Source organism: Betta splendens, chromosome 2, assembly GCF_900634795.4.
Source record: "Betta splendens chromosome 2, fBetSpl5.4, whole genome shotgun sequence".
NCBI lineage: Eukaryota > Metazoa > Chordata > Actinopteri > Anabantiformes > Osphronemidae > Betta > Betta splendens.
Window position 1 is genome coordinate 17,690,376 of NC_040882.2, and position 27,363 is coordinate 17,717,738.

The 27,363-nt window shown below is 47.9% G+C and overlaps 1 protein-coding gene across 1 annotated transcript in view; it reads left to right on the top strand.

Annotated features, from left to right (window-relative positions):
- The window catches only part of nrxn2b (neurexin 2b), a 437,402-nt gene that overhangs the window by 349,667 nt on the left and 60,372 nt on the right, over positions 1–27,363 (top strand). Inside the window, 1 exon segment of the mRNA XM_029166692.3 lies at positions 9,559–9,740. Within this exon segment, the coding sequence (XP_029022525.1) occupies positions 9,559–9,740 (182 nt within the window).

Below are 27,363 nucleotides of genomic sequence, written 5' to 3' on the forward strand. Positions count from 1 at the left end.
ACCAACAGTAGCTAATAGACCACTAGCCTTTACATAATGTTACTGTCCTGCTTCTTAGTCCCCTTAGAGCAGGAAATGTCTGTTTTCAAGGATGTTGTATTCATTTTGTGAGTATTACAACGCTGGAGAGTCCACTGTGAGATATTCAAACGGCTGGCAACAGACTGAAGCTGCTAAATTAGACTTCTGTCACGGTTTCAGCCTGTTCCACCACCAATAAAGGCCCAAACAAAGAATTTTCTGCTTGAGCATTTTATGCAAATGATTGTCTGATGAGTATTAGTGGTCTTGTGATGAAGGGATCCACAGTCTTGCTCCCATTTGTTTCCCTTTCATGTCATATAAAAAAGTCTTGTGCTCCAGTAGTTTTACAGTTTGAGTCACTACTTTATAAGGTCACCACTTCAGGGATAGTGTGGCTCGCACCAGCTTCTCCCCGTGTTTGTTTATGTACTGTGAAGGCCATAATTAGGAAGCTGTTAACACTAATGGAGCCTGTGGATATTAAACAGTATCAGGAAGTGCACACGCGTGCCTGCACAGTTGTAGCCCACACAACACACACAAAAGCACACACCTGTAGTCCTATAGATCAAACAGCAACAAAACAGCCTGACCTTTTCAAACGTCACAGCTTCGCGACCGTCGGAGCGATGAGGACGTTAGCCCGAGCAGGTCTGATGGTATTTTTTTGCTAGCGCTCCGTCCAAGCAGAAGCCCCGTTCTTCTTTCCCTTTTCACGCGGGTCAACGTTATGCTCACTCAGTGTTTCACTAGATTTGTGCAGGCTTAGCATTTGCGGGGGTGGCACTAGGTTGGGTGCGGGGTCAGAGTGATGATGCATACCCTCCACTCATGATGAATAATTAAACAACAGAGTTCCAAAGCCTCAAGCTGAAATATTCACACTTCGGGTGGCCACTGCCGCTTGATTGACATGTTATTAGAAGAGTTAATGCGAAAAGATGCTGAGGCTCTCAGCGTATTTGTGTGTTCATGCATGTGTTTGGGAGATGGGCTGTGTGAGCACACAGCCTTTGATTGCAAATAACGGGTATTAAAATGTCAAAAGCCTTCCTGTGTGGAAAAAAAATGACTGCCTTCATGGAGGCATTGCCGTCGAAAATAGCTGGATTACCATATAATTCAATCATTTGATACATTTCCTATTTAACTGTACATTTCTCTTCCACTAGCAGCGTGTTTGCGCCAGACAAGATGCTGTGAGACATATTGCTGCCCCCAAAGTCTTAAAATTAATACTACATGTTGACATTTTGGAAGATGCACAATTAGAACATCATGTCTGACTTTTCCAGGAAGCCAAGAATATTTTCCTGAGGTACTCAAGAGCTAGTTTGCGTCCCGCCCGCTGTAATCTAGAGCCAAGATTTGATGTGAGCAGCAGAGCTGAAACCAAAACATCAGTAAAAAAGTTGTGTGTGTAATTGTGCGTCATACCCTAAGAACCCTAAAAGTAGTTTGCAGACTGAGATCCTGCCTTTTTGGCATATTTCATGTCCACTGACCAAGCCAGTGTACTTAGAGCAGTTGCTGTACTGTACATAGCGGTACATGGATGATTCAGTGTCCATGTGTGAGCAAAATGTACTCTTTTTTTTCTTATGATGGATGTTGAACGTTTTCAGCTTAGCAGAGCCAGAGGAAACAAAAGCAAACAAGGTAAACTAAGATTTACATTAAATGTAGCTTATGCAATTTAGCTTTTTTGTTTATTTGTTCAAAGACTTTCTAGTTAAAAACAAGGCAATGGAATTTTTCTGTATAGTTTGTGTATGTGCCCGTGATGAGGCTAAAAATGGTTGCTTTTCAGTCAAGTAGTTGTATTGAGTGTCACCGTCTGAGCTTCAGCGGACTATTGAGCAGGCTGTCAGACAAAGCAGGGTATTTTGGTCCAATCAATAAGCTTTCTAGATGATACTGTATAAATGCAGGGCAGATGTGCTGTCCTGCCCATCCTTCCCATCAGAATGCAGCAGCGTCTCCGAGCACGGCCGCCTACCGTCGCTTCCCGTGTCCTCCTTACTGCCTAACACTCCACTTCCTTCCTGCTATTCCCCCAGGAGCCCTTCAATTTAGACATCTGGAGAAAGACAAGGGTAGCGTCTTTAGAAATACTTGCTGAGGAAGGATATTTGTATAAAAACCCGCTCTCTGATAGTGGCACCCTCTCCAGGGACATAACAAACATTTCGAAATGTTTCGAACAAATCTTCCAAGCACATCATTGGTGTCAAAAGCAGAATAGCGAGAACATTCGAATCCTCCCAAATTGTAAAAAGGTGCAGTACAGCGGCGGATCAGGTCCCCACTGGCAGAATTAAGGAGAGGAATAATCATCAGGCATCTCAAGTTGACAGAAGTGATTTCTGAGCAGCGTGATGGGGGATTTATCCATTTATGATGTGCTGTTGACTTGGCTGACGACTGAAAATCACAGTTTATTAAAGTAAAACCCTTCGATGTTCATGTTATCTTTAATTAAGTTATTATAACCCTCCATCACGCGTCGCGAGCCATCGAAAGCGTGCGCCCTTCCTCCTCAGCCGACCCCGCGCTTTGGTCTTTAAAGCTAGTCTGAGCAAATTGCGAATTATGAAGTAGTTTTAAGTGGCAAACAATCTGTCATTGAAATCAGTTCTATTTTGTCAGCAGCCTGTAATTTCCAACAGAAAGAGGGGCTGTTATTTCTCCGTTAAGACTATCATCATAGAAACAAATAAGTGCCAATCAGCTTCAAAGAAATGCAACACTCCCTCCTCTTAGTCGCCGTAATAACGCGCTGCTGATTCCTCACACACATAATGTGGAAGCAGCCTCCATGCGGTGATGAATTCAGCCTTGGAAGTGAAGTACACAAGCTGCAGGGATTTGAGTTGACTCGTTTTGGGCTCTGTCTGGGTCCACATGGCAAAATGACCAAAGACTGTACAAGGTTTGATATGCTAGAGCAGTAGACGAGCACCTGGCTGGTAGAACTCCAGCAACCGCAGTGATTAGTGATTTAATGTGCAGCACTGAAACTTGCTCCACGGATTAGTTGGTGGATTTGCACGAATGCAGTTTGGCTTCGTGCCTCAGTGGGAAGAAAGAAAGTGAATGAGTATTTCTTTGTGGCTTTTTCTCCTGATTGGTGACCTGACCGCGAGCAGGCCTGCAGAAGCTTACTGACCTTCCTGCATGTGGGCTAAGCCATAGGCTCTGTAACGCCAGTGAAAGTCCTGATTACTACAGTAATTCTGTACCTTGCACTGAAGCGCTAATCTGAGGTTGGGTTCGAACTTGACCACCAACGTGGACATTTGGCTGCAGTATGTGTAATAAATGAATCTAGTTATAGGTCTGGGTTAAGTGCTAGTACACAACCAGCACATCTGGATGGTCCTCCCTCCAGAGCCTCGTGCGGTCAGGGCCAAAGCATGAATAACAACGTCATAATTAGGTGACAGGGTCCTTTAACCCTTTAGCTGCTGATGGCAGTGAAGTCCTATCACTTACGTCTTTGTTGGCATTTCTGGGTCCCTGACGATCAGTCCACAGCCCCTAAAAACTAAATGTCAGCTTTATCATTTTAATGCTGGGACAAAGATTGAACATTGTGAATATTGAGCTCGACCTGTTGTCAGATACATTTATCTGATAATATGTTGAGTGGCGAGAGTCCCTGGAGAGCTCCACATTTCTCATCTGCGGTTCAAAGGGAACGTTTCACCTCCAGATTTGGTGATGCGGTCAAGGATATGTGCCGCATGTGAAATATGTATCTGTCCAATTATTTTTTTTTCAAGTACGAGGTCAGTCCAATTACTGTTTTTTACCACTACTGTATCCAGGCTGCTGATATGCAGTGTCCCCTAGCTGCACAACTCTCCAGACCCAATTATGGCCGGAGCTGTTATCAGCCCAATATCAAACTAAATCAAAAAGACAAGAAACATTTGGGTTTCCTCAAGGTCAAAAAGATTTGATTAGCATCTTGACTGAATCCCCTCGCAGACTTAAAATGATCCCTTCCACGTGTCCACGAATTCAGTTGATAACAGGTTATGTCATGCACACTCTCTAACTCTAACTCGCTTATCCTTTGAAACATTCCAGCAGCTGCTCGAAAAGGAATATTATCAAAGCACACGACTTGAGGGATGACTTGCTGCAGTACAGTATGTCCACTCTAAATGCAGCCAATGATTGGGATGTAAATTCCACTTTTCCTTAGATAGTCCCACAGTGAAATAGCTATCAGAGCAGGGGCGGCAGTGCTGACAGAATTGTTAGACTAAAAGGGGAAAGTAGCTTCTGCCTCTGATGGTGTTTTTGTGTTTGCCCGCAAAGTCAGGGAAAGTGATGGAAAGACCCTAAAATGTCAGCAAGGCGTGTGCGCGCTCATCGCCAACTTTCCGAACCTGACGTGCGAGTTCAAAGATGAACAGCTGTTTGGGAACTTTTGGCAAATCTCTCATCTCAGCCCCATCTCTCTCGCTTGCTGAGCCTTTTTCCTCCCAGTCTTCGCATCTCTTTGTGTCTCTGAAATATATGTTTTGTCAAAGAAAAGTAGCAAGAAAAGGTTTCAGTCTCCTCGTTTTAAAGGAATCAATAGCTCTGTCTCTCTCCTTAACTGCTTCAAAGAATCCGTCTCGACTGATGCAATAATACATGAAGGTTGAAGGAGCCATCTGTGCATTATTGAATTATTGTTTGAGGCCCTGTCTACGTTTAAAATAAGAAGTGTGTATAAATGCATGCGGGTCTGCGGTGATGGTGCGTCCTGAGGCCTATTTCCTCTCAGACTGGCTTCATCACCTCCATCAGTCTTTTTTGTTTGTGTGGACCTGTCATTTTATTGCCAGCCTGTCTTGCGATTTTCACACGGTCAGCTCCCGCGAGGCTTTGTGGCTGCTGCTCGACACCACAACATCTACCGCGGCTCCTAATGAAAAATAGTGGGACCCGCCGCCTCCGATATGACCTGTTTATCCCAACGGTGCACGGCAGTGGCCTAGAATCCACTCCCCCTAATCAATGGTCTGTTGCAGAGAAAGCCGATCCTAAACGCGCTCCGCTCTCATTGCAACGTGAGAGAAGACGAGCGAGGAAGAGGGTCGGTGCGTGAAAAAAATCAAAATCAATAGTTTTTTTTTTTTTTCTGTACAGCTTTGATTCATGAGGCTCCTCTGATTATTTTCCACCAGATGGGTGGACACAAAAAGAATGTATTTATCTTTTTTTATTTATTTTTGTCCGCTCCGCTTTAAACCTAATTCCAGCCACTGTGCATGGAAATAATACTCCGGGGGCATCCTGCCGCGCTCCGCCTCATCTCGCTGCGCTCTGAACATCTCAAGCGCTGCAGGTAGGATCGATTGGCCAGATCAATGGCGCCGGGGCTAATTGGACAAAAGTAATAAATATTTAGTCTGTATTTTTTATTTGTTTGATGTGGAAGGGGTGTGAAAAGCGTGACGGCAGCGGAGCGTTTTCACCGTTATTGTTATTCCAGTGAAGGCGTGCTGACAGATTGCCTGATTAGACCACGGTGGACTGAAGGTCAGAGGAATCCATATGTAGGCAGCTTTTTCTTGCTGACAGCCCCCGAGGAAGCACTAATTTACTTTTAACTCACAGTTTTCAATAAAGGCCACTGTGTTTGCTGTTTAGGAGGCCTCTGATGCAGATTCCCCTGCCTGCCTTGATGCGCTGGGCATTTGCGCTGGCGTAAACATTCTGAGGCTTTGTAACACACCTATGAAGTCTACTCATCATTAAACAGAATTAACTTAGGACAGAGGTGAAGTTCATGTCTGACCTTTGTTACAGTGGTCTTCTGCGGTCATTGCTGCCATGATTCCAGTACTGCAGCAAAGCAAGCATACCTGTGACTATAGATTTATTGCATAGACATGTTATTTACCCACCGAACAATAAGAGATAACATCCTCATTAAGGCAACACTTCTCAAAACGATCTAAGTCGATATCAAGATCAAGGTGAGGTGGTGCAATAATGCTTATAAAGTATTGGAACAACAAGCCGATGCTGTCAGTTGTGTAGACACGACACTCACTTTCTAAAGTTACTAAAGTAATTAAAGGCCAGTCTGAGCATGATTCTGAGATAATTCTCTGGATGGTAGCTGGGGAATCGTGCCCTCCAGACTTGTCTGCTATCGGCTTAATAAACACGTTTCCGCTCTCATTTTTACTCCTTTTCATCTAGTAGCGTGTGTTGCCCTTCAGTATTCAGTGGATTGTGCCTCAGCCGGAGCAGCAGGTGTTCTCTGGGTGAAACAGTGACACATGGATGCGTCCTGTCAGACTACTCATTAAAGACCCTGCACCCCCTCTCTCTCCTCATTTAGTGGAGTCACACACACACTCAGAAACAAACACACATGCATGTAGCAGGCGCACAAAGCAGCAGGTGGCCTCTATCAGTTGGACAAATCAAAGCCGGCAAAGTCAACACCATCTCCCTGAAACGATGTAGAACGCGCGAGAGAGAGAGACAGAGAGAGAGAGAGAGGATGAATTACAAAGTATTTCCAAGTGCTGTGAGGGTTCAGAGGCTGCTGATGCTTTTTTCCCCTCAACTTTGGCACTTGTGTTTGTGACATTGATGCCAGCAGCGTGAATGCGCATATGATGGAGACTGTGTGGCTGTGATTGTGGCATCAGGCCTGTGGGAAGCTCTCTAGGGAAGCCGGAGCATATGGCGGTCGCTCCGCACGGGAGGGGTGGTATTCAATGAGTGTGCTGTAAGACGTGGCGCGGCAATATGTGCCGTGTGTGACTCCTAGTACACCTTAAATGAGACGTAGACTAGTAATAAAGGGGGGTGAGTCCAAGCAAAGGCTCATGATGGGCCACAGTGACTGCTCTGGTTCAATATTGCCCTATAGTAAGTAGCTGTATCGGTTTGTGTAGTCAAAAGAGCTGCTCAAAAACACTAGCAGCAGTATGTTTTTTTAGGTTTGTGAAATATTAAGTAGATGCTCTAAACTTCACCTAAAGCCAGAATATGATACCAGCCCAATTTTAAACTCTGCATTTCCTGCTGTGCTGGTCAGCTCCGTTTTTCCGCTGCACATCAGCCAATATCAAATTACTATAAATAAAAGAGCAAAATCTCAGCAAACTGTCGGAAATAGTTGCATTTCTCTGTTTGGTTAAAATGATGAGCATTAAACTTTGAAATATTATCATACAAACAAACTAAGTTGCTTGATGTAGCAAACAGTGTAAAAGCTTTGATCTATTTTAATGATAGAGAATAAGAAGAAACACTCCAGTAACTGTATTCATGCCCAGAACCTGGATGGATGTTTTAATGGCTGTTCTTAATGCCTGATGGTACATGTAATCATGTAAAACACAAAAACATGTAAAAGCTCCGGTGTCGCAGTCCTGAGGCGGTCCTATGTTAGTTGGCGTGTTTAATCTCCATCTGTGTGCTTCTCACCCCATTATCCCCAAAACCGATGACAAACCGCGTCAGTTCCATCAACCAGTTTCACCAACATCTGAGAACATCCGCTCTCATCTACACTATCTTAACATGGCTCTCCTCCCTCAGTTTGTCGGCCATTTTAGGCATCTTTTCTCTTCCTCCTCCACAGCTGCCTCGCACGCGGTTTCGGCGAAGCTCTGGTGCTACAGTACAAAGCTAATAAACACGGGAGAAAAAAGAGCAGAACGCCAACTTTTTTCTCGCCTCCATCCACAATTCATTGTTTGCCTTCCTCCCTCCTCGCCGCTTCCGTGGCCCGTTGTCTTTTTTCATCCTTTCTCCTCCCCCCTCCTTCAACATACAACCTCTTTATAGCCCTCCTTGCCATGCTGCGATAATTAGTCAGAGCTAAAATAATACAGCCTCAAGAAAACAAGAGCCGAGCAGAGGGCTTCGCTCCGCTGGGAGGAGGAGGAGGAGGAGGAGGAGGAGGAGGAGGAGGAGGAGGAGGAGGAGGAGGGGCGGGTGAGGGAGAGTTGTGCGTGTCAGCTGATTTCAAATGGCTATCAGCGGATTGTTAGATAATGAAAGTGTCAGGTAGCTGAGTGAGCGAGCGTGTGTGCACACAGGAAGACCACATGCCTCCCGTCTTTCCTCTGTGTGCGATGAGGAGGGCGTGAAGCCTGGCGTCAGCCCTGCGGCCGTCACAGCCTCTGCTTTCCAACCCGTCCAACCTGAGCACAAAGAGTGTGTGTGTGCGCGTGTGCGTGCGTGTGCGTGCGTGTGTGTGTGTGTGCGTGCGTGTGTGTGTGTGTGTGTGTGTGTGTGTGTGTGTGTGTGTGTGTGTGCGTGTGCGTGCGTGCGTGGTTAATTGATTGACAACCATAATTATTATTTTCTTCATTTGGTTTGAGAAAATGCTGAAGAGTTAATAAGCCGGATGAAAACATCACTTAATATTCTCGAGTTCATTGCCGGTTTCCGTACAAAATACCTGAGTGGAAATGACTCAGTAATAGCATCATTCAAACAGCTGCATGGAAACGCTCGTCTTCACCATCGGTTAGTTGCCTGCGACGAAGACTCGAATTCATCTGGGCTCCCCTGTTTACCCAGCACTATTTCCACAATGAGACAACAACATGGAAATATGTGCAGGGGGGAGGAAAACAGAGATCAGTGGTGTGAACCCATGATAAATATAGTCAACATATGATGGTTCAGAAGCATGTATCAGCAAGGGCGAGCCGCCATCTTGGTTGGGTTCGTGACCCTAAGCAGCTGGTTAAGCAGAGGCTGCTTTGAATGTGCTGCAGTGTCTCCGTGCGGCCTCATGTACCATCGTATACGCAGACGGCCCACGGGGTCGAGCAGAGGTCGCCGGTTCCATTCCCAGCCACAGCCCGTCGCCCCCCGCTGCCGCCTGGCGCCCGGCCAGGCCCTAACTCCTCCGCTACACTTCAGACGTGACATCGCTCCGTGCGCGAGGCGGGAGGTTGGTCGTCTGGAACTCAAAACACTGTTGAGGCACAGTTCCCTTGACAGGGAGATCTGAGGAGTTTCTTTTGTTAGCGTCGAGCGGTGCTGGTTAAACTGACAGCGTAGCCAACACGAGGTTTGTCAGCTGGCCCCGGTTTGAATGCGGCGCCGCTGAGGGCAGCAGAAACGGCGGCGGCTCGGCGGAGTGAGACGTGGGTTCTGGGTCCAGCGCTAATGCTGCACATGATAATAACATACACACTGACAATAAGACGCTAATGGGTTTCAAGCTGGAATGCTGTTCAGCATAATTCATCTTGTGACCGGGTTCGATTTTTTATTTCTCATAATAACTCTAACTCTGAAGCCTTTTAATTTAGTGAGACGCATTTTTTTACTTTTAATTCTAAGCTGCAGGCTGCAGCATGACATAAATATGGGATGGGTGAAAACATAAATGCTGGTTATGTTAAGTGTCATTGCAATCGGAAAAACATCATTAATTGTTTTTCCCACAATTTCTGACTTCTGCCTGACGAGACGGTGAACAGGATTTGTGTTTATTACCGCTGCAAGTAAGTGACGACGCCTCCTCTCTCTCCCGTGTGCCTGCAGCTGGGACAACGTACATCTTCGGGCGAGGCGGAGCCCTCATCACATACACCTGGCCACCCAATGACCGGCCGAGCACGCGGGCAGACCGGCTGGCAGTGGGCTTCAGCACGCAGCTGAAGGAGGCTGTTCTGGTCAGGGTGGAGAGCGCCAAGGGACTGGGAGATTACCTGGAGCTGCACATAGTAAGTCACCGCCGAATGACGGGGTGGGTGGTGGTGGGGGGGTGATGAATGGGAGACGAGATGTAATGAATGGATGTGGAAAACAGGATGAGGGAATGGGAACAAAGAAGCGACCAATAATAATGTCAAGTAAGGAGAAAGTAAACAGTAAAACTGCTCAAGATGTAACACACCCAGTTTGGCTTGGCCATGATTTGTTGTAATATGACCTATTAGTGCTTTATTAGTTTAGTTGGGAAACACGATGAGGTCTTATTGGATGAACAGCCTTTTAAAGCTGTTGAGATTTAAAGCAGAGAGAGCTGCTAGGACAGCGTGTTCCTCGTGTCCGACGCCTTAAGATCCATTCACTCTGGGCTCGTGGACCCGTCTCGTCTGCAGCTGAGTATGAATGGGCTGCTTTTAAGCGGCGTGTAGGTTTTATTTAGTGTGTAGTCCTGGCAAGGGTCAGTGAGAGGAATCGGTGTGTGCAGGGTCCAGAAAATGACTAATCGCCTAACAGCATCTTTCCTCATCCCCTGTCAGAGTAGTTATTAGCCTCATCTCTGCCTTTATTGCTTTCATATGTTAGGCTTAAAGGTCACTATAACCACCTCTAATGGCGACTTTCACCGGCGATTAAGGGGCAGCAGGCATTTAAAAACGCATTTAGATGGCGCTAATCGTGTCATTGACCCCAGTGCTCCTTCTGCCCAATTTTACATCCATAGCTCATATTCATTTTAACAGGGGCTTTTCTGCTAATTGCCTACCAGGACCACACCTGGTAACTGAGATCGACTCCACTTCAGTGTTTACTGTAGCAGCTGGTGGAAAAGATGGCGAGGTGCCCTGAAGCTCCTTTGGACTCTAAGACACTATCACATGCATCAACTCTTATCTTGACTCAGCCACCTGCAGGGGTGTGTGCGCGGGTACGTGTGATCGCACCACTCCAAAGTCCCGGCGACCCCAATTTGTTTGGGCTCCGGTGCCCGGAAGCGACAGGAGCGGCGGCGACCCCAGGGTCACCGCTCGTCCGGTCCAAAGCCGAGAGGGACAGAGGAAGGGGCTGGTCGGAGTAAAAGGGGCAGGGGCTGGTGCGTGCACCGTGTAGGTCACCGCTAATTTGGATGCTCTTAACATGAGCAATAAAAATGATAATGACTGCAATCATAAAAGATTACAGATGTAAATGCAGATGACACAACAAATGATGTTGGATTTGAAATGGCGAGGCAGCAAAGGTCAACCGCTTCAGTTTTCAGCTTTAAAGGTCAATTCCCGTCATTTTTAGAACATTTTCCGTTCCAGTGATCCTTTTAAATCTAATTAGAATATAATAGAATAAAGAGAGACAATAAAGTGATTCTTGGAGTCCACCAATTGACTTTAATGGGAGAAATGTTGAAATGGAGAGACGTTTTGATGGCGGTATCATGACGGGAGCAAATTCTTTTTGCTTTTGAAAGCAAATTCCAGTTTTGAATTGAAAAAGTATCAACGGTATCTCCATTTCATTTGGCTCCAGTGTAACGGAGGGGGAAATAAAATCCTTCAGCGATCGTATCCTTTAACTTTGATTCAACTTCATCTCGAGTTTTTAGGTTTTTTTTAGTCTAACCTGAAGGAAAAGGCTCCTCGCTGTTTATCTGTACCCACGGTTCACCGTCCCTCATCACTCATTCTTTTGCTCGCGCTGCTCTCAAGTGCATATTCTCTATCTAACTTCTGTGTCTTTCATTTACTCCCTCATTCCCTCATGTCTGGTCCGTTCATTCTCTTTCTCTCCCTCTCGCGCACACACCAGTGCCTCCGACACACCAGCCCGGCTCCTTTGCTCCCGCTGCAATTACATTTCATTTGCTGCCGTTCCTCCCGAGTCGCTCCCCTAAATGACTCTGTTCAGCCCATAGTGGGTGTTTGGGCCCTGTTAATTATGCCCGTCTCTCTTTGAGGGGAGAAGTACAGGCAAATTAGACCTGCGAACCCGGGAGCCGCGGCCCCATATCATCCCAGCTGATGGGGGCCTCACGGACCCAATCAAACTGCGAAATAGCTCCGCGTTCAAACGGTGATGGTGGCCTGGAGGTCCAATACCTGGGACCGTTCCATGGCTTTGGCTCGTGGTGCAAAAATAGCACTTCACTTTTCATTCCAGGTTCGCCTGTTGCGTGGACTCTAATGGGACCTCGCAGCTCCTCGTCTTGATTGACCTATTTTAACGTGGCCGCAATCCTATAAATCTGCTTTGTTGCAGACGACTACGGAATTTCAGCATTTTAAAAGCAAACATCCAAAAGACTTTTTCTCCAATGTCAGCCCATTGAGTCAAATCACCACCATGTCGTGTAATTACAGGATATAACAGGTTATTGACGGACGCTTCCTCTGTCTGTTGCTGCTGGCTCTGGTGGGCACGTCTGATAATAACATACCACCAGGATTTCTTATCTCCATGAACCACCCGTCCCTTTATATAACCTTCATCCCCTACAAGCCCCCTTTTTCTTTCATGCCACTCGCCGCCTCCAGTTCAGTCCATTTACCTGAAAGAGGACAGGACATCACTCACTACATCTTCCTGACATGTTGTCATCTGGCCCCCAGGGCGGGAGATGTGAAGTCGAGCTTGCGGAAGAAGCTACTTATTCTGAATGTGCTGACTGTGGCTCGTTTAGGAAGGACATGCCACATCCTTGTCCTTTGCCCATCCCTAATTATTTTCAGTGTGTGTCTGAATGTGCTGTAAACTTTTTAGTTGACATTTTGAGAGTTCTCGATTAAAAAAAGACTTGAAATTCATTATCCGGGAAAGGCCAGAGGGATGAATCATCAGAATAGCCCAAACAGGCTGGTTGTAGCAGGGTGCTACAGGTCTACTACAGATCTCTGGTCTGAGCTGTTAATCTATTTTTCTTCACGTCTATTGACTGGCTGTTCCCTCGAGTTAACTACCACACAACCTCACAAGTGTCGGTAGAAGGGATGAAGCCTCTCGGATGAATGTTAAAACAGCCCGGTGTGCTCAGATGTTGCTCCTACGGTGACCTCAAAGGAATGAATTGTCCTAAATGTGTTTGTGGTTGGCTTTTAGCGTTTTTGCATCATAGCTCGCATTGGTTTACCGACGGTAGCTATCATGGACTATTGCTGTAAGGGTCCTTTGGGGCAGCGGGGCATCATTTTTGCCAATCCATTTCCACCCTCAGGACCTGCGGTGTGAGATTTCTGGGTAAGATGGCTGCAGAGAGATATGAAGTCAGGCTGGATAAATCTCCCATCCTGCATATCAGTGATTAAATGGAACAGTTAGCAGTTAACACAGGCTTTGCCGTAAACCATGGGAATTCATCTGTGCTAGTGGTCCGTGTGGCTGTTGAGATGCAACAGAAATGAGCTTATACTGTAGCAGCAGTGTGCTTCCCTGCAGTCATATCCCAGTGCAAACAAAAACACATTCTTCTCTTTTGTGCTGACTTGATAGTCTCAGTCTGAATGTGTCCATTTTTTTTTTCCCCCCCGGCTCACAAACGCTGGCAATTTGAAAAGCGTGCACGCGCGAGGCGCCGCTTTTCATTTGGGCCTGGCTGGAACGCCTGTTTCATGCCTATCTACTGCTGCCTGGTTCAGGTGACGGGACTGCACCCACAACAACCTGCGTGGCAAACAAAGGCCTCCTAAAGCCTAAATCTAACCTGGGCCGAACACAAACCCCGTCTTCAGCTTTATGACTCATAATATAAATGACAATGCAGGTTCAGGAACAAAGCTAGCGTTTCTCACTCCTAGAACACAGCATCCTTTATATAACTCTGTCCACTCAAAACAATAAAGCCTCAAACACAAACTACGCACAGAGAGATGAGTCATTAATGACGAAAGCAGCACGTATAAGGCAATTCTTTTCATGAGCCTCTCTCAGACTCTTTTTTTTTAATTGCCTGACAGATGGCTAAATAAGTAGCAGCAGTTTGTTTAGATGCACCTTTTAAACCAAGACTAGCACAAGTTTTAATGTTTCCGAGCGCTGCCTGTTTGTATTTATCGTCCTCCTCGCAGACACCGCTCACATTTGACAGTCATTACATTTCCAGCTGGCAAGTTGTCGCGCTAACTGCTCGGTGGGAAGTGTCTCATCTGCAGTTATGGGCCGGTGCACAGTGCACAGCGAGTACCTCCATCACTGGCTGTCCGGCCCCGGCTCATAGCATTAAATAAGGGTTGCCTCTGATTACACGTTAGGGAGCCATTCCTCACCACGGCTGTCTGCTTTGAGCAGGGGCAGGGAGCGAGGGGGGGCGCTGGGGGAACAAGGCTATATTTTCTCCTCTTGACCCCACACTTACCCCTCTCTAAGCGCGTGACACATGCTGATGGAGAAAGGCATGGGGAGAGCCGGCGCGCCCCCGTCTGCACCCGTTTTCGGGGGCCGGCATCCCCCACAGTCACAACATGAAGTGCGGCATCTGACTTCATTAGCCTCACCTGCCTGCTTCAGCTCCCACTGCGGGCCAGCTAGAGAAACACGCCTCCTCCTTCACAAACATCTCCAGCGCTCGGCAGCCGCAGGTCACGTGTCGAGGGTTTAAACCAGCACATGTTTAATTAGGGCTTGACGGATGGGATGTGACGCCTGACGGCGGCGCGGGATGAGACGAGTAGCGAGGGGAGCGGGGGGGCGGCGCGGGAGCTGAGAGACGCTGGCGTCAGATAAAGCAGATGGTGATGCGGATAAACGTGTCAGAGAGCGGCGCAGCCTTTTATGCTCCGCTCCCCACCCACGGGAACGCTCACGCTTGCGGGGGGGTGGGCACACGCATCTACACGCGCATACAGACATATACCGCTAACTAGCTGTCGGCGGCCAGCAGACAGCTCCACAGTCCCTCTTGTACATGCTACCATTACTGTACAAAGTCATTCACATGCCGCCGCTCCCTCTTATAGTATGTCCACCGTTCACACCTTTCCTCTCCTAAACGGACGCCGCCTTTCCTGTGAGCTCACCTCCGTCCCGTCGGGTGTAGGAGCCAGACCTGTAGGCGCAGACAGAGGGATGGAGCGCAGAATGATGGGGCCTCATCGCTTGGCTTTGACAAGTGCAGCCGCCACGTGCTCCTCTCAGTCAGCAAGGGTCTGACAGGGTTTCAATTAACTCTTCCCGTTAGCATCATTAATTAACTGACTGATGGCAGGGTGTGAGCCCGAGCTGCGGGGGGGCATATAATGCGTTAAAGGTTTCGATATGGGCAGCTAGTTTCTGCACAGTCAAACTGACGAGGAGCTTCACCTGTCCTGTGAATCCCTCCTCCTCCTTCACAGCGGCCGTGTCCTTTCATGGGCAGCCATTCATTACTGCAATCCCTTCATTTGACCGCCGATGCTCGTGGAGGCCAGTACACAGCGTGAATTTAATTGCTGCCTGACAGACAAAGCGCCTTGTAGCGCTGCATATGGTCACTTCAGACGAGAGCCTCTTCTAGGACTCTTTTTTTGGGGGGATTTGGAAGGCTCTTTGTAAAAACTCACTACTGCTGAAGTAGATACTGCGCAGAGCTTCAGTAGCCAGAAGCAGCTATACAGTACTTGAATATTTGTTTTTAACCCATATAAATAAACATCACATAATGGTCCCTGAAAACAGCCTTTCACATTTTACCGGTACATAAATTACAATAGCATTTTCCAATTGATGAAATGCTAAAATGTGCTGTAAGTCCATGAAAAACACAATCATATTGTTAACATGGCTGCAATCGTTACCGCTCATAGGTCATTGTGTTCCGTGAAAAGCAACGTGGTGGATGAGCCTTCAGAATCGATAAGCTATTAGGGTCCAAGAGAGCTGAGCTGTCTGAAGGGCTTCAGTGCCGGAGCACCTTCAATAATCATCCTGGACGGCGGAACAACACTGTTTCTGTTATTCTTGTCACTCTCGGCCATTTTCTTGCTGTCACTGCTCTGCTCGGTTCTGTTCAGTTCGCGCAGACGCACTTCTTACCGTGATGCGTGCAGCCGCGGCTGTGATGCGCCGCCGCTGACGCCTTCGCCGCTCGAAAGGGTCCTCGTGTGACATTTCACGTTTGTTGTGGGAGATTTTAATCCTAGAGATTAGGTTGTAACTGACGTGAGCCTGCCACTTAAGGATTAAACTGCACCCAACATCCCAACGCACCTATAATATTCACTTGTCTGTTTGTTTATCGCAGGACAGCCTGTAATTAGACATACAGTCATTTTGAAGCTGTCATTCCAACATAATTTATTCATCCCACGTTTTTTAACAAGATACATTTTTATGATGCATTTCACACCTCACCGTTTCAGCAGCCGCAGCATTTTACTGCTCTTCTGCTCCTTCTTTGTTCTTATCGCACCCAGGACTTTATATGCTGCAGACTGTAAATTACTGGAAACACAGTACGCTATTTTCCATACTGGTTGTACTGTGTCATAGTTTTGTCCAGAGGTACAGTGAAAAAGTGGTTGTTAACCTTAATGTGGTCTCACTGTAATAGAAGAGTGATAAAATAAGACATCTGCGTGAATCAGGTTGAAAGTTGATGCCTGCACTGGTCCCCTCAGTCCTCAACATATGATGAGGCTGGAGTACAGGCCTGGGGTGGGGTGCAACAGGAAAAGTATGTAAGCTGGAAAGAGAAAAGAAGTTTAGAGTGGACTTGGTGGCTCTACTTTGCGTTTAGTGCGGTGCCCGGAGGATGAGACCACTGCGAGCTCCTCTCCAAATGCCATCGTTGCTCACTCAGCCCAGAGCTTCCTCTGGATGCACTTTAGCCAGCCCCCCCCCTCCTCACAGACGTTCATTTGGCCCAATTCATCCAACGCAACCCAGCATTAGTCATTAGAAGCAGTGCCACCATTTGTATTCCAGTTCATCTGCTCCCACTCGTAACGATCCTCTGTGACTAATGTGCTTGTTTTCTGTTTGAATGCACAGGTGTCTGCGCTATTCTCCCTGGTCTCGTTAAAACTTTTCTCCCCCATTATTAACTCGTAATGCTGACACATGCTCCATTTTCATCACCTTTAAACACAAACCAATTTCCTGCAGTGCTTGTATGCAAACTCCCTGTTTTGATATCTAATTTATTCCCTGTGCGCATTGTATGATTGTCTGAGCAGCATTGAAAGCTACCTGTTAGCATGGTATTTATCATTTTTTGGACTTTGGCTGACCCTCATATCTCCCAACATTTATAATTCATCTGCTGCCCTTTCAATGAAAGTTTTCCTATTGACTCTCTGTAGTGTTTTAATAAAGCTTATGTCTTCTATCGATTGCAAAACCACTTTGAGCCCCCGCCCCCTAATATCTCAATCGACCACCAAATGAGCATCCTACATTACTTTCAGCCCACTTTCCTAGAGAAGCATATCTATAGCTCATTGCCCAAACACTGACCATTACGCTTCTGTGACAAGAAATCAACACAGTCAGACTCAGTGAGTGAGTCCAGAAATGTGCTCTGAACTTTTTCCGCCTCTATCCTAAAATGGTGGTAGGATTTAAGTCCAAACACTGTTGCCGAGTCTTTTCCTGCTCTTATCTCAGCACTGACTACCTCGGGGAGGATGTGTATACCTTGAACACAGTCAAGCACAAAAGGAAAGATTGAAAGTGCAGCAGGAGCGGTAGGTAGGTAAAGAACCTGGCTCACGGGCTAAAGCGGAGAAAAGACACAGAGGGGAAGATGGGCTGTTAGAGTCTCACAGGCCGTGAGAGGTAGAAAAGGAGAGAGAGAGATGTTTACATCTGCTCATCCATGCAGGGCACACATGTCTGTGTCTCCAAGCACTCTGTGATATGCTCTAGTCAAAAATGATGAATGCATCTTCCCACAGTCGCCCCTCTCCAATCCAGCAGCCATTCTTCTGCTGGCAGCCCAAAAACTACTTCATTATTCAGTGCTTTTGTTGTTCTGAAAATGAACAGCGTTAGGAATAAATGTGGAGCTGTCAGCATAAATTTGGTCTGGCGTGAGAGTGGCGAGTGGTGTGGAGCAAAGATAAGACGAACACAGGTTTCCTTTACTGTAAGTCCCTTTGAGGAATAAAGGAGCTCTTAATAAATGTCAGCAGCCAGTTAAACTCCACTGATGGGGGAGGGAGGGGGGAGGGGGGGGCAGACACCTGTACAGACACGGTGAGCGAGCACAGGCCAGCTACAATTAGTTAATCGTGCAGCTGTTCTCTCGTCCTCTCATTTTCATTTCAAAAACAACAAAGGGAGGAGCTGGGGCTGCTGCAGAGAGATGGGGGGCAGAATGTGAATAATAAATAAAAGACACGTTTCACATGTTTATTGAAGCTCGGGCTCGACAATCCCACCCCTTAAGATAATACTGTACTCTATACTGATTTAAGTAGCCGCTGCAATCCAGCCTGGGAAATCAGCAACAGGGCTACAGCTAAGTCATCCAGAGTGTAAGATGCTCAGACAGGTTGTAAATCAGCCAGTATTATGCAAACCTTCTGATCAGAGAAGTGAAACTGATCTCAGTTCTGACTAGTAAATGTAAATATATAGTAATAATTAATTACTGTATATATACAACCAACTGAATTCCACTTACCAATATTGGTACATTAAGTCCCAAGGTAATGCAAGGTAATTCAACTCATGTAGGTTATATGAGTGTGCAGATTCAGCACTTGTCTTTCTGTAAAAGTATTAAAAAACATTGGAAAATCCAGACCTAATCAGAGCTTGGTTGACTAATGGTTTTAGGATTAGTCCAGCAATATTTTTTTTCAGAAGAACAATTCCACCTCTAAAAAACGAAACCAAAACATGAATGGTTTCTGTTCTTCCTGAGCTGAAATGAAACTGTCCTTGTGTCCCGCACATTAACCTTATCAGCCTCCTCTCTACGGGTCGAGGAGTAGTTTTACCAGTAATCCATCCCTGCTGATACGGGTGTCGGAGGTCTTAGTTCACTGATCAGCGGGAGAAGTCGACTGGCCCCTCGCTCTTCTCCCCGAGAGATGGAATCCTGTTGTCGGCCTGACGCTAACCGATGCGTGATGGGCCCTGGAGGTCTGCGCAGACCTGTTGCACTCACCGCCCTATGGATGTTCGCTGCTGAATCTTTCATGTGCCATCACACAGCTGATAAGGTGCAAATAGGATTCGCTTGCTGCAGCTGCTGTATTGGTTTGATAAATCTCCTGTAAAGAAAGATTTGGGGTGAATTTGAGGGGATGGTGAAACTAGAGGGTTGATGCAGGACAGGTTTCCCCACAGTAACCAGTAGTAGCAGGGCTGTTGTTTATTTTTTTTAAGCATCACATTTACATGTCATTTATATTGACAACATAAATACACAAATTTTGCAGCCGCCTAATGCTTTTGCAATCCCACTTTCCTTCTTTTCAGCAACAATCTGTCTGCTGTTTGTAAGACAGTATTCATCGACCGTATCCTCTTTTGAGCCTCTTTTGTGTGAGAATTGGCTCTCAATTTGATCAGAGATGGAGGAGGAGGGGTTAGAGGGAAAAAAATAGCGCAGCACTTGCTCGCTTTGATTCATTGCGGCTACCGTTCAGCCTCTCGCGCTTTCTCCTCGGAGGGGGTCAGTTTGAGGGAAACACACAAGCAGCCAAAGCTGCAAATGGCTTTAGCAAACAAAACCCAAAAGCAGCCTTTTGTTTCCCTTAAGCTAGCATTCACGGGGAGCTGTGTGAATCGAGACCTGAAAAGGGAGAAGATCATTTCTTTTTTGACACATTTATAAGATGCAAAAAAAAATCCAGAACAAAGGGAAACAACAAACTGTGTCAGACTGAAGAAGAATATTCATTGAAGACAATTCACAGACTCTTTGATTGTCGCTGAGGAAAAGCAATTTTACATACGCCCTCCCAAGCATTTAGGGGAAGCGAAGTCACAGGGGAGAAACCTCTAATAAGTGATTGAAGGATTGGTGTCGTCGTAATATCCTGCGCAATTTCACAGAAGAAGGAAGTTCATCATTCATTGAGTGGCTGCCGCCGCTGGGACTTGTTTCGCAGGTTCCTCCGGATCAGTTGCAGGAATCAGCAACAGCCTCTAGTCCTTTGGTTTTTAACCACACCTTGTCTGTTTCATCTCTACTCCAGGGTAGAGATGAAAAGACACTTGATGGAAGTAGAGTGATCAGAACCTGACAAGGAAAATGAATTACTCAGTAACAGGATAAAGCTTCATTGTGGACCCACAAGCTGACAAAATGCAGTTCCTTGACAAATCAAAGCTGCATCCGTTGGGTTGAGGTTAGACTTGTTTGTTTCCTCATTCTTAGCTCCCTGTCTTCCTGATTCTTTTGCTACTGTATATTCACTTTCTCGCCTCCTCGCCAACTTTGCTGAGTCAGCACTTGTACTTACACAGAGCCAGTCTTCAGAATGATATGATGCATAAGTGCCCTTGTATTCGTAGCTGATGTAGCAAAAAGGCTCCAGAGAGCTGGTGCAAGTGAAGGAGGAAGACTTTGCCAGTCTGGCTATAATGGGGAGAGGAAACAGTGTCTGCATATAGCGCCTGGAAAAGGCAAAATGTGCTGACATTATTTCAGCGCGGGGTATGATGTGAGACGTTTAAGGCTGTGGGCAGATTAGCAAACGTACCTGCCGCAGCAGAGAATCCGACATTTTGCAGAAGGTTGGTGAAGGGTGCTCAGCGGTGGCCGGGGCTCATTAGGGCCGTACGAGGAGTCGCAAGGCGACGGGTCCGTGTGCGTTCCGGACACGCGGATCCGTCCTAGTCAGCTAAGGCTCGGCTAGTAGCTGTCAGGCTGTTCATCTCCCCAGCAAAGAGCTGGGCCAGCTCGAGGAGGGAAAAAAAGGGCTCGCTAGTTGGACGTGTTCCCAGAGCAATTAGCTGAACCCACATGCCTGTTTGATTAATACACGGTTGAAAATTAGCTTCCCCAGCTCCTCTGCTGAGCCCAAGCCCCCTCCATGGTGACCAGGTTGGACGTCACTTTGTACTTTGTTACCGCTGACTCATGTACAATGCACGTGCGCCGCGTAGCATTCAAAGTGCACTGGATTTTGTACGATCCGCATTACGGCTCCGGCGGCGTGATGAATGGCCGCGCAACGTGGACCGCTGTCATCGCTGCTGACAAATGGGGCCGGCCCTACTTCTTACTTATTCCACCTGCTCACCAGTTTACATTTCCGTGCAATCTTTGCTCAGTCAACCAGGGCGCAATCCATACACATGTGACAGATAGGGCATAGTTATCAAAGCTGGCAGTCCCAATGATTAGAAAAAGGCAATCGTCAAGGCCGAGGAGACCATTTCCCTGATGGATTAACAGCAATCGTTTACAGCGTCTCAGAGCTGTTTACACTGGCAGTCATAAGGCAGATGTATTGAGCCGCGGTAATGCCTTTCTCTGGGTCCACTTGGTCAAAAGCAATTGTCCTGCTAATCAACAGATGAAATGGCGAACAGTAGCCTGTTTCCACAAGCAGCAGATGTATTATCATCAGAGAGAAAATGAGATGCGTAAACAAGAGGAGGGCATACCCGAGCCCCAGTTACTCGCGGGGCCCGGATCAGTCAGTCTTCTCGGGGTCAGGAGGCTGGGAGTGGCGCCTTTCAGCTCCGGTGCTCCCGCCCCCCCCCCCCCCCCCCCCCCCACCCCCCCACCCACCAGGCTCGCAGCTGCACTTTCTGTTTAGGTCACAAGGCTCGGCCTCCATTCCACCTGCCAATGAGGCCGACTGCACGGGCACGGCGACGCCTCATCCCAAGGGTGAAAGCGGGAAGGAAAAGTTTTCACACCCAGAGCGTCACGTAGACACGCAAACGCGCTTACAGTATCATGCTTCATAAATCCCCCCCCCCCCGTGCTGGAAGCTGTCACGGCGGGGTGTCGGGACGCCACGCTTGCCATGACAATTAGCAGCACATCTGGCCTGATGATGGAGGGAGTCAGCCAAGGCAGCTGGCACGGCACCGCCAGTGTTCAGCGCGTAACTCTGCAGGGTCGTGGAATATTGAGGTTTGTCTGAGACGGCTCCAAGTGATGACGGTGGTTTATATTCTATTAGGACCTGTACACTGCGTGCGCTCTGCGAGGCTACAGACTAAACCCCACGCAGGCCATCGTTCCACGTGGATGCTCAGTGAGGTGAAGCACATTTGGGGAAAGGGTGTTTTCCACTTATTGGCTTGATGATTAGTAAAGCATAAGTGTAATCAGGGATTTAGTGGAAGTTTGCTCTCAGAATGAAGATTCACATGCCTGGCTAATAATTAGCAGAGAGCATGAGGACAGGTGGACTGACGCTTGTTGGACAGGCTAAGGGGGAGTCAGTTCACCTGCAGAGGCCTAAGGAGGTCAGAAAGCCTCAGTAAAGAAACTGGATCGTAGAACAGTGGTGAAAAAGCATATATAGAAGTTATGCATAGAATAGAAAGGTATAGAACAGGATGCACAGTAGACAGCACCTTACAAGACCTCATTTCCCTGTAGAGAGCAGTGACACAGCATCGTTGCCCTTAAAGAGAGTGGAGAGGAGGATCCCAGCCTCCCGTCCCTCCACCGCCGGCTCCGCCAGGACCCCGGCGCTTAATTATCCCCTCGGAATGACAAAAATGAAAAGGAAATAGTAAAGCCGGAGCCGCAGCCTAGTGGGTCGTTTAGGCAAGCATTTATGAAATGAGATCCCCCCGCTCTGTCTGGAGCCACATTAGAAAGTCTAATGTCTGTCTGGAGATGAAGAGGAGGTAAGGTCACCCTAATCTGCCGGATACGCGGCCCGCCGAGGGGAGGGCGTGGCCCGTCCTTTTAGCATTCGGCTACACGTGCACGGGTTCGTTTCATCGGAGGGTGAGGCAGATGGCGGCGGGCGACAGATACTTAGAGAAAACACCTGTGTGCGTCTCCTTCCAATAAGGCTTGTCTGCTGTTGATCATTCCCAGTGTCCTCCTAGTTTAGCAAGCATACACAGGATGTGTGCGCCCGCTATTAGGAGCGGGTTTTGCAACAGAAATAAAAACGTCAGGGGACATAAAACAGGAAGCGCTAGCATAATACGCAAAACTTTTTTTTTTTCTGTAATTTTACATTCCACAGCGTGGAGAGGATATCTCCCTAAAAAGCACCAGCTGCACAATCTAAACACTTCATTACGCCATCCTTGAGGTACGGTCCCATACGCTCCACCAATAAACCTATGCAGCTATGACGCTTGTTAGGGCTGCTTTTAGTCTTGGAGGACATTAGCAGCAGATGCCAGTAGGACCTGGCGCTCGTCTTCCGCTCCCTGCTGATTAGCGAAGTTGAAACCAGCTTTAATTACACTGCAAACTTCCTCCCAGTGTCCTGCGGTGCTGCTCGGTGTGTTGCTTTGATGCTAGTGAGTGCAGGTCTGCACCATCAGAGCCCCCCCCCTTTCATTTTATTTGCTGTACAGCTACTACCGTGCCCTTGGGCTCTCTCACGTTTGTTCCCGGCAGCCATTTTGGATCCACAGTGAACGATGCACAGACTCTCCGACGGAGCTGGCTCTGAGTCTGCCGGGAATCGCGTGGCTCCACGCTACCTGCGTCAGCCAGGAGCCTGACGTGGACCGGCGCCGATGGCTGGAATATGGCGTGCGTCGTGCACATCACAGGTCCCCGCGCCGCCTGGACCGCCGTCTCCCGCCGAGCGCCTGTCGCTGACCTTCACGTCACTCCGCCGCGCCCTCCGGCGAGGCCCCCTCCTCGGCCTTTCTCGCCCGCTCTGTGTCACTCCACCTGGGTTCATGTCAGCTGAGGCCACCGTGTCATGGAGCCTTTCAGTCTTTATCAAGTCACGATGAGGATTCAACCTGCCCTGAGCCGCTCACATGCACGCGCGGTCTCTGCACGTTTGGATCTTATCTGTGTTCATCCAAACCTTCCAACTGTTTCCCCCTGCTGGCTTTTAGACATACATTGGGGATTGGTTTGCTGTAATCATAATATAAATAATATGGTTGCCATTACTATCTGAAACTCCATGTGACCTTCACTCCTTCGGTCCCTTCAGCCTCTTCTTTGACTTGTACGGTGAAAACTCCGGACCCTGCCATGCATTTGTTCCAGTTAGACTCTGTAATTGGCCTGTGCTTAATCCCCTGCCTTTCTTTTCATCCTCTTTCAATGGAGGGTAAATGACTTCCTCGTCCGACTGTGGCACAAATTGGTTTAAGTGAATGCGCGTTTGCATGCGCCGCGTGCCCCGCAGCACGAGAGTCCTGGCGCCGCGAAAGGTTCTGGCGCGGGAGCAGTCTGTAGGTACTCTCACGCATCAGTACAAAACAATGGAGGGCAGTAAAGTGCGAGCAAAACGGCAATGACACGATGAAAGGCCTTGCGTGCACGCCGACCAGTCCGTGTTGTGAAAAAGCCGGAGGAGACGGCAGAACCCCGACAAAATTAGCGTCTTCAGGGCGCCTGAATCTGAAAAAAAAAGCTGCTGCTGCTGCTGCTGCTGCTGCGTCGTGTACCTGCAGAAAGCCAGATTAATGCTGATTGGGAGATGAGGTGCCACAAAGAATTCATTATTCCCACTCCTAAATAAATGAGCCCTGGGCTGGGACGCCACCGCTGCCACCTCAGATGGAACCCACGCTTTAATCAGATCTGTCGGGAGGACTGCGCCCGGAGCGCGCGCGCGCTCAGCTCCGCGCCCGCTCGGGCGCGACATCGGCACGTGTCACGGGCCACGAGGTAAAGGGAAACGCAAGTAGATGGAATCTTGACTTTAAGTATGTTCGGGATGATGTACGGCCCTTTATTGCTTCCAAGAACACTTACGGGGCACATCCGCCCGTGGGCCTGCCTGGAAACGCTGGTTATAGACGTCTCATTGAGTTTCCCAAACATTCGCTCTATGGATTAAGCAATCACCGTCTGATGCATAGCTGTCTGTGTTTATCTGCGCTGACGTCTTTTTTTATTAGCCATGCAGAGATGCAGAGAATGGCAGCTTTACTATCTAACAGGGCATTGGACATAATTTTATATCGCTGGCTTTTATTCAGAGAAGATGAATCGATATGAAGTTTCCAGCGTTTGGCTCAGTGACATCCAGGAGGCCATAGTGTGGGATTGATTACAGCTGCTGTGAACGGGATCGTAATCAAGGACCGAGGTTTATATATTTTATGTTTGTTTATATGTTTTTAGCCCTTTTCTTTCTATTTATTTGTTCATATGTTGGACACTGATACTTGAAGTACAGGAACAAACCAGGCGCATCAGCGTTGTTGGAGTGGTTCAATGTGGCCACATTGTGCAGGCCCAGGTCCAGTGTGAGACGCCGTGTGATGACAGAGCCCTTAAAGGCCGGACCTATAAGAGACATCCTGTAGAAACGATTTCTCTTAATAATATGACACGCTGCTTTAATGTGCATAGAGTATATTTTTACCCGCAGCTGGTCGAGTTCGCTCATGTTCTGTTTTCTCCTCGTCTCGCCCGCTTCTTCCAGCGCTCGTCTAACCTTTATCTGAGTGCTCTGAATCTGTCAGGTCCATTCTGGCGATCGTGTGGTCTGTCACCGAGACGTCATCTGCTCAACTGTTTCCATGTGAACTTCTGCCTCCTCCTCCACCACCACCCATCCCCCCGTCCCGGCCTCCTCATTCCTGGCTCTGATTTCTCCATCACGCCGCTCGGCGCAGCCTGCCAGCCTTTTGTCGCGCCCTCGCTCGCAGCCAAAATCGAAGCATCTGGCGCCTTCCGCCCCGGCGGTGGGACGGTTCTGCTCACCGGTCCGGTAGTCGGGGTGCCTCAGCCACGTTGCTGTGCGCGTGTCTCAGCTGACCGTGAGGAACCGTGACTGTCAGCTCGCATTGGAGAAACCATGGGCGCACGTCATGGGATTCGAATTCACGTTTGATCCTCCGGTTGATGCGACACAATGTATTTTTAGATCAGAATTCAGTGAATGGATCTGTTTTGGACGGTTCCGCTCGCAGCTTTGGCAGAACGGGCATTGTCTCGCTGCAGCGAGTGGGCAGAATGAGCAACTTTGGCAACTTCTCTCCTTCTGTCTAATGAGTAAACACTATTTACACTCGGCGGCGTTCCCTGTGGGCCAGTACAAGGTTGGGAGTGAAGATTTTTCTTTTTTAGACACCAAGGCCTCAGCAAAGATCCTATTAGCCTATTAATTAAGAAGGTAGGTTCGAGGTAGAGGGAACATGTTTGTGTTTTCATGCCTTGCTGGTGACAGCGCCGAGCCTCCAGGCAGCCACATGTCGCTGCAGACTCATCCGCTGAAGAATTATCTTGGCAAAGCATGCAAAGCGAAACAACTCAGCAGGCCCGGCGGCGCTTCCGCCCGGGCCGCCCCGCACCAGAGATGAGTAAATACAATCTAAGCAAAGCTAACAGAATGCAGAGTGCAGCTGCCGAAGTCTGGCACCCGCCGCCGCAGCGCAGCAAAGCCGTCTGATGCCGGTAATGTTCCGCTAATGGCCGCCTGCTGCATCGCAGCGTCCGCGCGGCGCTGTCCGAGCGGCGCTGTCCGAGCGAACAGCTGGACCGGCTCGCACGCTCGCGTCCCCCGCTGCAATAATCGGCATAGATGAGAGCGTTTGGTCAAGTGACCTGACAACCTGTCACTTTGTCTGTTTGAGTGAGGATGGATGAGTGATTTACTTTGTAATAATGTCCCACTGCCTCTGGCGCTTTGTTCTTTATTATATTTTCCCCCGCTGTTCTCTCACTCGACCCTCCCCCTCTAGTTCCTCCTCCATTTTTTTTGGTTTTATCGAGTCCTGTCACCTCCATGTGCGTCAGAACCTTGTTGGTCACGTGATCACCATGGCTGGTTGTGAAGGACATTGTGGTACAAGGGGTCCTGAATGTTCCACTCAGACCTGTCTGTACTACTGCCTTTACACATGCTCATCTCATTCACACAACACAAAACTGTAAAGTTAACCTAAACTACTCATTAAAAGTAAATGCATTTTATAGGTATGAACCCTCGTGGGAAATAAAGATCCTCCAGGTCCTTACAATTAGTGATTACGGGTCTTTTAACAGCTAGTCTCCCTCTCGCTGCAAACATCTGGCCCACCATCATTTGACAGCTCCAGCACGAAATGTGGGCATCATTAATAAGCTTTATTACAGCACATTGACATTTCAGTGATGTCTTTTTAATTACTTTGATTGATAGTTTTGGATTGAGACGAAACCCGGATGGTGGGTCCAGAGGAGGAGGCGAAGGGAAGACGACAACTCATTCAATTGTGAATCTGTAACCTTTCCAACTCCGAGCTTAAATGTAAATGGTGCCCCAAGGGTGATGATCATGCTATATATCAATGCCATTTAGATTCACTCAGCAAACGAAAGAGACTCTGCAAGTGAACATTTCAGTTTTCCTATCTGGAGGTATACATTACTTCCATTTCTGGTCAGCAAAGATAAATATGAAATGAATATGGCAAACACAAGCTGGAAATGACTGCAAGGACTGCAGCCTGAAGCCGCTGCTGTCAGGTTCTGTTGGCTCACACCACACGGACCAATATCCCTTTGTCATAAAACGACAGCTAATGTCATATGTTGTGCATCAAACTCTTACAGATGAGCTGATTTTACCTTCTGACAGTTCAGGTTTGTGCAGGATGAGGAGT